The sequence below is a fragment of the Vipera ursinii genome (genome assembly GCF_947247035.1).
Source record: "Vipera ursinii genome assembly, chromosome: 1".
NCBI classification, from domain to species: Eukaryota; Metazoa; Chordata; class Lepidosauria; order Squamata; family Viperidae; genus Vipera; species Vipera ursinii.
This window is the reverse complement of record NC_139512.1, coordinates 351,297,157-351,310,043: the sequence shown is the minus strand read 5'-3', so window position 1 is coordinate 351,310,043 and position 12,887 is coordinate 351,297,157. Positions and strand designations below refer to the sequence as shown.

The 12,887-nt window shown below is 46.6% G+C and overlaps 1 protein-coding gene across 3 annotated transcripts in view; it reads right to left on the bottom strand.

Moving 5' to 3' along the window:
* The window catches only part of ACACA (acetyl-CoA carboxylase alpha), a 284,404-nt gene that overhangs the window by 77,736 nt on the left and 193,781 nt on the right, over positions 1-12,887 (bottom strand). For all 3 annotated transcript variants that reach the window (XM_083379642.1, XM_083379643.1, XM_083379644.1), the window contains 4 exons: positions 11,253-11,522; positions 9,793-9,890; positions 7,732-7,852; positions 5,272-5,382 (listed from right to left, as the gene is read on the bottom strand). In XM_083379642.1, coding sequence (XP_083235768.1) covers positions 5,272-5,382; positions 7,732-7,852; positions 9,793-9,890; positions 11,253-11,522 — 600 coding nt within the window. The remainder of the gene's footprint in view (positions 1-5,271; positions 5,383-7,731; positions 7,853-9,792; positions 9,891-11,252; positions 11,523-12,887) is intronic.

The window sequence follows — 12,887 nt, the reverse complement described above, 5'->3', positions numbered from 1 at the left end:
CATGACTAGACACCAAAGGCGCACGGAACGCTGTTACCTTCCCACCGTAGTAGAGGTCCCTATTTTTCTACTTGCATTTTTACGTGCTTTCGAACTGCTAGGTTGGCAGAAGCTGGGACGGGTAACAGGCGCTCATGCTGCTACGCGGCACTCGGGATTCGACCTGCCAAATTGCCGATCTTCTGATCGACAAGCTCAGCATCCTAACCCACTGAGCCACCGCGTCCCTTGCCAAATTAATAGTTCAGGCTTATTCTTTAAATGGAGTTGTACGTATTTTGTTTTTTTATTTGGATGGAGCAGGGTGGAGTATTCAGGGGCTATTACTATGAATATCTTTTTTCCTTGTGTTTTCTACTTATGTAAGAGGCTGGAAGACAGGAATATTTGACAGGGGTAAAGAGTCGATAAATAAATAAAGCCAGCCAGCCATACTTGAGTTCACATCCCCATAGGTGGATGTGATACTGAGGGTGAATTATGGAGCATGTGATAACTTCAATTAGAGCCTTCTGGTCATTATCTAAATCTCACCAGGAATGGATTATAATGACTCTGCAGCTTTGATATCAGGTTGAGAAGCAAATAATGAGGTTCCCCCGGTGATTCAAATCAAGCCTGTTAAATTCACCTATTTTTTTCTTGTTCTTTTTTTGTCTTCCTGCTAAACTTATATAGGTAGTCCTTGATTTACGACCACGATTCAGCCCAAAATTTCTGTTGCCAATTGAAACAGGGGTTAAGTGAGTTTTGCTCCATCTTACGACTTTTCTTGCCACAGTTGTTAAGCGAATCACTGCACTTGTTAAGTTGGTAACACGGCTGTGAAGGGAATCTGGCTCCCCCACTGACTTTGCCCGTCAGAAAGTCGCAAAAGGAGATCGACGATCCCAAGACGCTGCAACCATCATAAATATGAGCCGGTTGCCAAGCGTCTGAATTTTGATCGTGTGACTAGAGAGATGCCACAACAGTCGTAAATGTGAATAACGGTCAGAAGTCACATTTTTTTCAGTGACATTGTGACTTTGAACGGTCACTAAACGAACTGTTGTAAGTCGAGGACTACCTGTACCACTCAACCCATGCTATTTTTTTCTTGGTTGACAATGTTATCAAATACGGCCACTGTTGTCATGCACAACCCTACAAACCCCGTTAAGGGACACAAGTATGATAAAAAAGCAGGCACTTGTGTGAGTGCTTGAGTCTTCTTGGTTGGGGATGGGGAACCACTTACTTTTAATTTATTGAAAGAGGCTCTAGTGCAGGACGCTTTAAGACTTGTGGACTTCAACTCCCAGAATTCCCCTGCCAATAATTTTGTGAGTTGAAGTCCACAAGTCACAAAGTTGCCAAGTTTGGGGACTCCTGCTTTGGAGCTTCAACCTAAAAACCTTGATTGTGGAGGCTATAGCTGGCCTACCAAACACTCATTCTATGGCCATAGCTGGAACTCTATGGTCCTGCCATAGCCAGAACTCTATGGTACTACCATAGAGTATTATCCATAGAGTCACATTTCTCATGCTACGTAGCCCTGGTCCCTTTAGTCCCAGCACGGGCTGAGAATACAGATGGTCCTCAACTTGCAACCCCATGCAATTTCCATTACTAAACATGGCAGTTAGAAATAGCAATAGCATTTAGCCTTACATACCACCCCATAGAGCAGGCATGTCGAACTCCCAGAAAGCGGGCCGGATGCGTCACGCCAAAACCACGCCCACCCCAATGCCGGCAATGGGGAAAAAGTCACGATACATCGTGCAACGTCACGTGACGTTGCGACTTCGACATTCCTGCCATAGAGCTTTATAGCAATCTCTGGGCACTTTACAATGTTAGAAGTATTATTTGCATATTTGCATAACAATCTGGGTCCTCATTTTACTGATCACAGAAGGATGGAAGGCTGAGTCAACCCTGAGCATGTCAGGATCGAACTCCAGGCTGTGGGCAGAGTTTGCCTGCAATACTACCCTTCAGCCACTGTGCCACCAGGGCTCTAAGTGAGTCAGACCCAATTTTATAATCTTTTTTTGGCCTTGGCTGTTAAGCAAATCACTGCAGTTGCTAAGTGAATTGGGAGATTGTTAAGCAAATACAACTTCCCCTATTGATTTTGCTTGTTGGAAGCCAGCGGGGAAGGTCGCAAATAGTGATCACATGACCCTGGGATGCTACGACCGTCATAAATACAGGCTGGTTGCCAAGCGCCAGAATTGTGATCATGCATTGATGAGGATGTTGTGATGGTCGTAACCATGACGACTGGTCAAAGTCACTTTTTTTCAGTGCCATTGTAACTTTGAACAGTCATTAAATACAGGCAGTCCTCAACCTACGACCACAATTGAGCCCAAAATTTATGTTGTTAAGGGACAATTTGTTAAGTGAGCTTTACGATATTTCTTGCCACGTTTGCTAAGTGAATCGCTGTGGTTGTTAAGTTAGTAACGCAGTTATTAAGCAAATCTGACTTCTGCGTTGACTTTGCTTGTCCGAAGGTTGCAAAAAGTGATCAAAAGATCCCGGGATGCTGCAAACCGCCATAAATACGAGTCAGTTGCCAAGCGTCTGAATTTTGATCACAGGATCATGGGGAGGCTGCAAAAGTTGTAAGTGTGAAAAACGTTCATCGGTCGCTTTTTTCCAGTGCTGTTGTAACTTTGAACGGTCACTAAACGAGCTGTTGTTAGTCGAGGATTTTGGCCACTTTTTCAGTGGAGAATCCCAGTATAAAAGCCACACGCTGGATTCCCCGCGAATCACAGCTTATCCCTCCTGGCAAAAGCATAAAAACCTAAAATAATATCTTTGGCTGAGCTGGTCCTTGGGCTGCCCAAATCTTCAGCAAATTGTCTACCATCCAAACTCCGATTCTTAAAAAACGCAACCTGCACAAGCAATCTTCCCCACTCGCCCCTCCCCACCTGCCCGGGGCCAAGCTGATGCATCTCTATTTTCATTATTTCTAAGTGCATTGCTTAACTCTGGCCACTGATCCCTTTGCATCAAAGGAAAGGTCTCCGTCTCCTTGAACCTTTGGCCCAGGGTGCCACAATAGTCACAACGTCCTCCTCCTCCAATCTCTTGTCGTGGCTGTGCTGCAAATCCCCAGAATCAGATTGCGACCCAAAGAAAGAAAATAAAAGTGGAATCGCCCCCCACTCTGCCACCTGCTTCCCCTTGTCGTCTCTCTCTCTCTCTCTCCCCCCCCCCCTTCTCTGCCTCCGTCTGTAATTCAAGGGCAAATTGTTTCTCTCTTCTGCAGCACAAGAACTGGGCTCTTGAGCATAAATCTCAAACAGCTGCTGCCTGGGTGGTGTGGTGATTTAAGAGCCGTAGCCTTTGACTCCTGCTTCCAACCCTGTTTAAAACCTAAAGTGGGATGGCTAGGAGGTTGGGGCATTTTCATCCCCAGGGGACAATTCATTCAGGTATATTGCACACAGGCTGCCAGCAAGCCGGTCTCGCTTTTCTCTTAGAGAGGGGTCATTATTCTACGGGAGCAGCGGCTGGAGAACCAGCAGGCTCACCGAGAGAATTGCGCATTGATCTAAATAAAACAGAGGCAGGAATCTGGATCACACAATGGGCCATTCTGCTCGCAGGAGGACCGGCGGGGGGGTGGGTGGGCTAGGGGGGAGAGGGAAGAGAAAGCTTTTCAATTTGCCTCTTGTGTCTTTTCCGCCAGTCTTGGGATATGCGAACCCACAGGGACGGGCGTGGACACCGAAAGTGCATCTTTCGAGAGTTGCAGGATTCAATCTGGGTCAGTCACCGGGACCCACGGTTTAAGTCTTCCGAACGTTTTGAGACTCGCCTCTCTCTCCGGAATAGGGGAAGACGGGCTGTTGTTCTGTGCGACGTATTCACGGGGTGCCTGGATGTGTGTAGCGTTTTAGTTGTCGATTAACCGCCCCCCAACCAATACCCCAATCAACAACTGAAAAGCCACACACAAACAGGCACCCCATAAATACGACAGGCCAAAACACACCTTCTGGTGGGAGAGAAGTTCCCAGAGGAGGGGATCCAGCACGAGTCTCAAAGCTCGGAAGACTAACCGTTGGTCCTCGTGGCCTACCCAGATTGGATCCCGAGACATTATCCTGGGAACAGGTAGATTCGCTTTCATTCTGTTCTGTACCAGCCTGCTACCGGCCCTGCAGAAAAGGCAGGGACAACCCCTTTACAAAGGGCAAGAGGCTGGAATTACGCCTCTTTTATATTTATAGCTAAAAAAACAAACAAGACACGAACCAAGAAACAGGAGCTTTAAGAAACACGAACTATCCAAGCGGTTGCCTTCAGCAAACCAGCCCTCCCCACACATTCCCCTTATATAGAGTTCAGGGCGTGGCTTCTCTCTGCCTCCTTCCGAGGAACCCCATTGCCTTCCTCTGTTTACTCCTAATTGACTGCCTCCTGCGTCGGGCGTCCTTGAACAGGGCCAGCTGTGGGTCATCTTCATCCACGCTGTCAGGCTCACACAGCTGGGTCTCCGTGGTGACCAAGTGGGAGGGGCCTGGCTGAGGGCTCTCATCAGCAAGATCTTCAACCCCCTCAGCAAGGTCTTCAACACCCCCCTCCTCCTCCTCTGAGTCGTCCGACCCAACTGCCGAACCCACAGGCTGACCCTGAATCACAACACATTCCTCTTTGAGAGTTGTCCAAAGCAGGAAAGGAAGCCTTATGGTTGTGCTAACTGAATATCAAAGCCCTTCTGCAGCTTTTTCCAGTGGAATAAGAATATGTCCTTGCCACCAAGAGAGAAAACACTGCGTTCCTTCAGCTCTTACGCAAAAGGGCTCTTACATATTTTCGCAATCTGGACCTGAAGCCTGAAACCAAAAGTCAATATTTCAAAAATTCTAACGTGGGCATCCATATTCATATACTGGTTGGGTGTTTCTGTCCTACAGGCAGCCCTTACGACTTACGACCACAGACGACCCCAAAATTTCCGTTGCTAAGCAAGGCAGCTGTCAAGCGAGTTGCCCGTTGTCAGTCCCCTTTCCTCTAGGTAATTTCAACAGCAAGAAGATAAGGATTTCAACCACCAGGCTGTGAGTTCTAATCTAAACAACTTTAGCAGACAGAGCGTGGGCCGATAATTTCGCCACTGTCGATCTGTATTGTACAACAGGGGCCTCTCCATGACTGGCCGAGGAATTCTGGGTGTTGAAGTCCACAAGCTTTAAAGCTGCCAAGTTTGGAGAGCCCCGTTTTAAAATCATGATCCACACACAAAAAAAGGCTTACTTTGTTGAGTGCTCCAGCACCGGTCAAGATTATATGCGAATTTTCCACCTGGATTGTCCTTTGTCCCAGCCGGACAAGATAAGCCCCAATTCCAATGGCACGGCAGGTCACCTGAAAACAAAATAAATCCAAACGCACATTCAGATCAATTCTGCAGCATTTTGGGCGAACCCTCTGCACTCCATACACGAACGCAAGGAAGCGCCAGAGCAGGAATGGACTGTTTACGTTCGAAGGAGAAGGCCCATCTATGCTGAACGAAGCCTCCTCTGCAGCCAAGGCCTTTGTTCCATGAAGAATATGCCTGATTTGGCCTGGAAAGCATTTCAAGCGAATGCCTCAGATTTTCGGGGGGAAAAGGACATCTCTTCTTAATGGGAAGAGCGTTTGGTGTCCTGGTGAAGGTGCTGGACTGGAACCCAGGAGGCTCTGAGTTCTAGGTCTCCCTTAGGCCTGAAAGCCGGCTCGGTGACTTCGGGCCCATCACTTTCTCTCAACCCAACACAGCTCACACTGTTGTTGTTGTGAGGAAAAGAGGAGGAGGAGGAGGAGGAAGGGAGTATGTTTGCTACCTTGAGTTGGTGGCTGAGGAGAGGGAAAGAGGGAGGGAAAGCGAAAGAAAGAGAGAGGGAGGGAAGGAAGGAAGGAAGGAACTTGTGACAGATGGAAAAAAGAACATAAAGATGAAGGAGGGAAGGAAGGAAAGAGGGAGGGAGGGAAGGAAGGAAGGAAGGAAGGAAGGAACTTGTGAGATGGAAAAAAGAACATAAAGATGAAGGAGGGAAGGAAGGAAGGAAGAAAAGAAGGAAGGAAAGAGGGAGGGAGGGAGGGAGGGAGGGAGGGAAGGAAGGAAGGAAGGAACTTGTGACAGATGGAAAAAAGAACATAAAGATGAAGGAGGGAAGGAAGGAAGGAAGAAAAGAAGGAAGGAAAGAGGGAGGGAGGGAGGGAGGGAGGGAGGGAGGGAAGGAAGGAAGGAAGGAACTTGTGACAGATGGAAAAAAGAACATAAAGATGAAGGAGGGAAGGAAGGAAAGAGGGAGGGAGGGAAGGAAGGAAGGAAGGAAGGAACTTGTGAGATGGAAAAAAGAACATAAAGATGAAGGAGGGAAGGAAGGAAGGAAGAAAAGAAGGAAGGAAAGAGGGAGGGAGGGAGGGAGGGAGGGAGGGAAGGAAGGAAGGAAGGAAGGAAGGAACTTGTGAGATGGAAAAAAGAACATAAAGATGAAGGAGGGAAGGAAGGAAGGAAGGAAGGAAGGAAGGAAAGAGGGAGGGAGGGAGGGATGGAGGGAAGGAAGGAACTTGTGAGATGGAAAAAAGAACATAAAGATGAAGGAGGGAAGGAAGGAAGAAAAGAAGGAAGGAAAGAGGGAGGGAGGGAGGGAGGGAAGGAAGGAAGGAACTTGTGACAGATGGAAAAAAGAACATAAAGATAAAGGGGAAGGAAGGGAGGGAGGGAGGGAGGGAAGGAAAGAAGGAAGGAAAGAGGGAGGGAGGGAAAAGAAAGGAAGGAAGGAAGGAAAGAAGGAAGGAAGGAAGGAAAGAGGGAGGGAGGGAAAAGGAAGGAAGGAAGGAAGTTGTGACAGATGGAAAAAAGAACATAAAGGGGAAGGAAGGGAGGGAGGGAGGGAGGGAGGGAGGGAGGGAAGGAGGGAGGGAGGGAGGGAGGGAAGAAAGGAGGGAAGGAAGAAAGGAGGGAGGGAGGGAGGAGGGAGAGGAAGGAAGGAGGGAAGGAAGGAAGGAGGGAAGGAAGGAAGGAAAGAAGGAAGGAAGGAAGGAAGGAAGGAAGGAAGGAAGGAAGGAAGGAAGGAAGGAAGGAAGGAAGGTAGGAAGGAAGGCTAATAATAAATAATTCCCAATTACTCTGTCAAGTTTCCGACCTATGTTATTGCTTGACATACTCCTTCCCAAGGGGAGGAGTGCAGTAGTAATCGGCCCAGGAAATGGCTTGTCCATAAACTGAATGCTCAGCCTTGCCAAACTTATTCCAGCCTGAGCAAGGCTCCCAAGTCTTCAAATGATCTGGCTGGGTATGTCCTGCCAAGGGAGCCCCTGTCACACAATCTCCCCAAAACAAAACGAGAACGGCCCTGTCTGATCTCATCACATCCGGTCCGCATCATCACCACCCGGCAAAAGAGCTTCTTAGCCTCTCCCACACGGCTCCATCTCTTCCTTAAGTCAGACCCACACGGGAAACGGCAATGAGCAGCCAAGGCACAGATGGGAAGAAGGGCTCTGCCAAACCTGCCACTGCTTTTCACGTGGCCCCTTGGAAGTCTACACAGCTCTCTGCCGGAAGTCGCAAGAGTAGCGTGCGTCTGCTGGTGGGGCCAACACTTGAAAGGCCCTGCTGATCACAGCCGCTCCAATCTAGGAGGACAAAACCAACGAAGGCCTCATCTTCCTTACCTTCTCCCTTCCTAACCTCCCCATCCCACCGCACAATTATGGATTTACCAGGTTAATCGTGATGATCTCTTCGTAGGCAAGGGATGATTCTCCAGCAATCATGCCAGATCCCCTCAGGTTCTCGGTCCCCAGGCCATCTTCTTTTCCAATAATATCTGTAATTTTATACCTGACATAGGTGGAAGGAAAGGTCAGGGAGCAGAAGATTTAAAAAAACACGGCACAAATGTCATATTTGGCACTAAAATACTAGCAGTTCCTAGCTGGATTACTATATAGCATTCTACTACTCTCATCTTCCTTGTTGATCTCCTATGCATATTTAATACCTAACTATAATAATCTTCATTATATTCCAAAACCAACACAAAAAGAAACCACAACAAACCAATACAATTCAAAAATATCATCTTTCTCTCTCTCTTAGGATGTTTTTTTACACCTGTTTGTGTGTTTTATCCTCAGGTTAGCCCAAACGGTGCATTGCAGGTAGTCCTCGACTTATGACCACAATTGAGTCAAAAAATTATGTTGCTGAGACCTTCGTTAAGTGAGTTTTGCCCCATTTTACGACCTTTCTTGCCACACTTGTTACGTGAATCGTTGCCTTTGTTAAATTAGTAACAGTTATTTTGTGAATCTGGCTTTCTGATTGGCTTTACTTGTCGCAAAAGGGGACCAGGTGACCCCAGGACACTGCAGCCGTCATAAATGTGAATTAGTTGCCGTGCATTCAAATTTTGATCATGTGACCGTGGGTAATGCTGCAACGGTTGTAAGTGTGAAAAAGGGTCATAAATCACTTTTTCCAGTGTCATTGTAACTATGAACGGTCATTAAATGAACTATTATAAATCAAGGACTATTTGTATACCATTACAATTTTTGAATCAAGGTACTTAAAATGTACTAATTTAAAGAATGCATTAAAAAAATATATCTGGGACACATTACTCCTGCGGAATTGGTATCTCCATGATATTCACACCAGTTTTATTCACAAAACTGTGGCCATGGCAGCCCACAGTCATGTGATCATGATTTCTGATGCTTCCTACCAGCTTCCCAAAAGCAAAGTCAAGGGGGAGGCCTCCGGGAAGTCGGAGGTTGCTCCTGCTGCTTTTTTGCCTTGCTCATTCTGTTTATCCCTTTAAGTTAAGTAAAACATTGACTTATCATTGAAGTTTTTTTGCCACTATAATTATTTTTCTCCTTATAATATATACTCTTCTTAGATGATTACAGTAAAAAAAAGGGGTAAAAATATTGTCAGCCTAAAATGTAATGTTCGTTCTAAAATATAATGTTTCTCAAACTTGTTCTGTACCAGCCTGCTACCGGCCCTGCAGAAAAGGCAACCCCTTTATAAACGGCAAGAGGCTGGAATGACGTCTGCCAAATTTATTACTACAAAAAACAAACAAGACATGAACCAAGATACAGGAGCTTTGAAACACTATCTGAGCGGTTGCTTTCAGCAAACCAGCCCTCCCCAAACATTCCCTTTATAAAGAGTTCAGGGCGTGGCCTCTCTGCCTCCTTCCGAGAAGCCCCACAGCCTTCCTCTGTTTACTCCTACTTGACTGCCTCCTGCGTGGGGCGTCCTTGAACAGGGCCAGCTGTGGGTCATCTTCATCCACACTGTCAGGCTCACACAGCTGGGTCTCCATGGTGACCAAGTGGGAGGGGCCTGCCTGAGGGCTCTCATCAGCAAGATCTTCAACCCCCTCAGCAAGGTCTTCAACACCCCCCTCCTCCTCCTCTGATTCGTCCGACCCAACTGCCGAACCCACAGGCTGACCCTGAATCACAACAAAACTTCTCTACCTTTGTCTCTACGATGACCCCAAGTCCACAAGTTTTCAAGTTGCCAAGTTTGAAAAACACGGCTCTACAATATGTATGTATGCATGTGTGTGTTTGTATGTTGTAGTCACCTCCGCTCTTTCTGACAGAATTGTTTGGATTGCTATTTTGCCATCTCCACCAAAACGGACACCTGCTGGAGAGTCCTGAATTGAAGGAGCACGGCAAGGCTGCAACTTTTGAACTGAACAGCTCTGATTATGGGACTTTTAGAGTTCTTCTGAGGACTCTAAACATACGTACCTTGATTCTCCTTCATCTTCCACATGTTCACAATGTACGGAGTTCAAGGCACTAACTTTCTTGTAGTCTTGAGGAGTTAGGTACAGATACTTGAATCCCTGGAAAAAGGAAGGGGTGAAGAAAAGATAAAAATAGCATAAAGGAAGTTCTGCTATTCTTATCCCAAACCTGCACTGCACATCTAAATAGCAATATTTGGTAAAGAAATACATCTGTTAAAACAGAGGTCACCAACCTTTCTCAGTTGGCGGACCGGAGGGAAAGGGAGGGGGAAGCATTTTACATGGGCGCGTGCATGGGGCTGCAAGCACGCATGTGATGCAAACAGGGCAGGGCTAGCACTTGCGTGATACTCGCTAGCCCTGCCTCATTTCTGCACAGCACAACACCCTGTTTCTGCACCCCACAGCACGGTGGTGCTCCTTTTTCCGCAACGTGGCGGTGGCCCATTTTTGCGCTCCGCAGCACAGCAGCATCCCATTTTCGTGCCCCGGGGTGTGGTGGCAGCCCAATTTTTTCACCCCGTGGCACAGCGGTGTCCCATTTTTGTGCCCCGCAGTGTGGCATCCTGTTTCCGTGCTCCACGGCCACAGTGCTACCACGAGTAGGGGAGTGTGCATGCACATGTGCACTCACTTGCCAGCCTGTCCCATGGCCCAGTGGTCAGCAGGCTGCTGCCCACTACCGTGGCTCACAGGTTGGGGACCCCTGTGTTAAAATAACTATACATGATTTGTGGATGCAAATGACATTAAAGAGACTTTTAAAATTCACGAGATTAACTGAATGATAGCCATTTCAGTTCTGCACTAAAAAACAAACTAGGTTTCTAGTTCTCACTGTGATTATATGAAAGTGCAGGTAGTCCTCAACTTACGACCACAATAGAGCCAAACTTCCCACTCCTAAGCAAGACAGATAAGTGAAATTTTGCCCCATTTTACAACTTTTCTTGCTACAGTTAAATGAATCATTGCGGTTGTGAAATTAGTAACCGGGTTGTTAAGTGAATCTGGCTTCCCCATTGACTTTGCCCATTAGAAGGTTGCAAAAGGTGATCACATGACCTAAGGGACACTACAACCATCATAAATACATGCCAATTATCAAGCGTCTGAATTTTGATCATGTGACCACGGGGATGCTGCAATGGTTGTTAAGTTTGAAAAATGGTCCTAAGTCATTTTTTTCCAGTTCCACTGAACCTTCAAACTGTCACTAAATGAATGATTGTAAGTCAAGGTCTACCTGTACTAATTCTGCTTATACGACTAGACTACATTCAGATTTCCTGATTCCTTGGATGCAACTCTTGAAAGTAGCAAGGTGTCTTTTGTGCATCTACACACATGTGCACGCACCCAAGAGAATGAGAGAAATATATTTTAATTTAAATTACTTTTCCTCTCTGAAAACTCATTCCAACTCCACCGTCATACCACGCTTCTAAAGGTCCTTACCTTATAGGGGTCGGCTGGATCTTCCCATGCGACGTGGAACATGTGACGAATTTCTTCAGCCAAGCCAATCCTGGCCCCGCTGTTGGCAGCGACATAAACCCGGGGGATACCTTGCACCCGAGCCAACTCGGATGCTCTGAGAAAAAGCAAGTCTTCTTGGGGGCCGAAAGACCCGATCTTATATGTGATGTCATTGCTAATGACAACGATGTCTCGGCCATCTGTATACTCAGGAGTCTTGAGAGTCATGCGCCAAGCCACCATTCCAATCTGCAAAAAGGAGAATTGTTGATGTTGCATTATTGATTAGTGCTAGGATTAGAACATTGCTTTTCAAACTTGGGAACTTCAAATTGTGTGGACTTCAACTCCCAGAATTCCAGGCCAGCGTGCCTTAAAATGGGTGCATTTCAACTCCCAGAATTCTCCAATCAGCACGCTTTAAGATGGGTGGACTTCAACTCCCAGAATTCCCCAGTTAGCATGCTGCACTGAGACAAAAGGGACGCGGTGGCTCAGTGGGTTAGGACGCTGAGCTTGTCAGTCAGAAGGTCGGCAGTTTGGCGGGTCGAATCCCGAGTGCTGCGTAACAGAGTGAGCACCTGTTACTCGTCCCAGCTTCTGCCAACCTAGCAGTTCGAAAGCACATAAAAATTCAAGTAGAAAAATAGGGACTACCACGGTGGGAAGGTAACAGCATTCCGTGCGCCTTTGGTGTCTAGTCATGCCGGCCACATGACCACGGAGATGTCCTCGGACAAACGCTGGCTCTTCGGCTTTGAAACGGAGATGAGCACCGGCCCCTAGAGTTGTAAACGACTAGCACGCATGTGCGGGGGAACCTTCACCTTTACCTTTTTACTGAGACAAAGAGACCCCAGTTCAGGAAGTCGAAGTTGTTAGAACAGCATCTGCATTTTTGTAAGCAAGGTCAAGGTAGAGTATATAAGCTTGGATTCGAGAAGGACAGAACAAAGCATTGATTTGGGTATGTCTAGATTAATGAAGAGAAGGACTAGGGGTGATACGATAGCAGTCTTCCAATATCTCAGGGGCTGCCCCAAAGAAGAGGGAGTCAAGCTCTTCTCCAAAGCGCCCAAAGGCAGGACAAGAAGCAAGGGAGGGAAACTAACCAAGGAGAGAAGCAACCTAGAACTGAGGAGAAATTTTCTGACAGTGAGAACAATTAACCAGTGCCCAGATTTAACCAGCCCTTCGACCACTGTGATATCTTTATTCAGTCACAAAAAATAAGAGAAAAAAAAGCTATTCTCCCAGATCATCCTTTGATGGCATTTCTATCATTAACACAGCAAAATAAAAATAAAAATAAAAAATAAAAAAAAATGAGAGGGAGGGTAGATTGGGAAAAAGTAAGAGGAAATATTGCTTCTAAAGAAGGGAAGTGATTTCCTTCTGTCTGTGTATGCTGGTGAAATGATTGTGGGCCACTGTATTTTCAGAAGAAGTAGGGCCATTATTTACTATTTTCCTTGTAGAAACCCATTTGGCCTGTAAGGTATCACTGGCCAGCACTGGGGGTGGGGGAGGAATCCAAACCCAATGAATTATTCACAAGCTCCGATCAGAAGCAATCATTATTTCTGATGTTTCAAACTGTGATTAGGGCTCCGT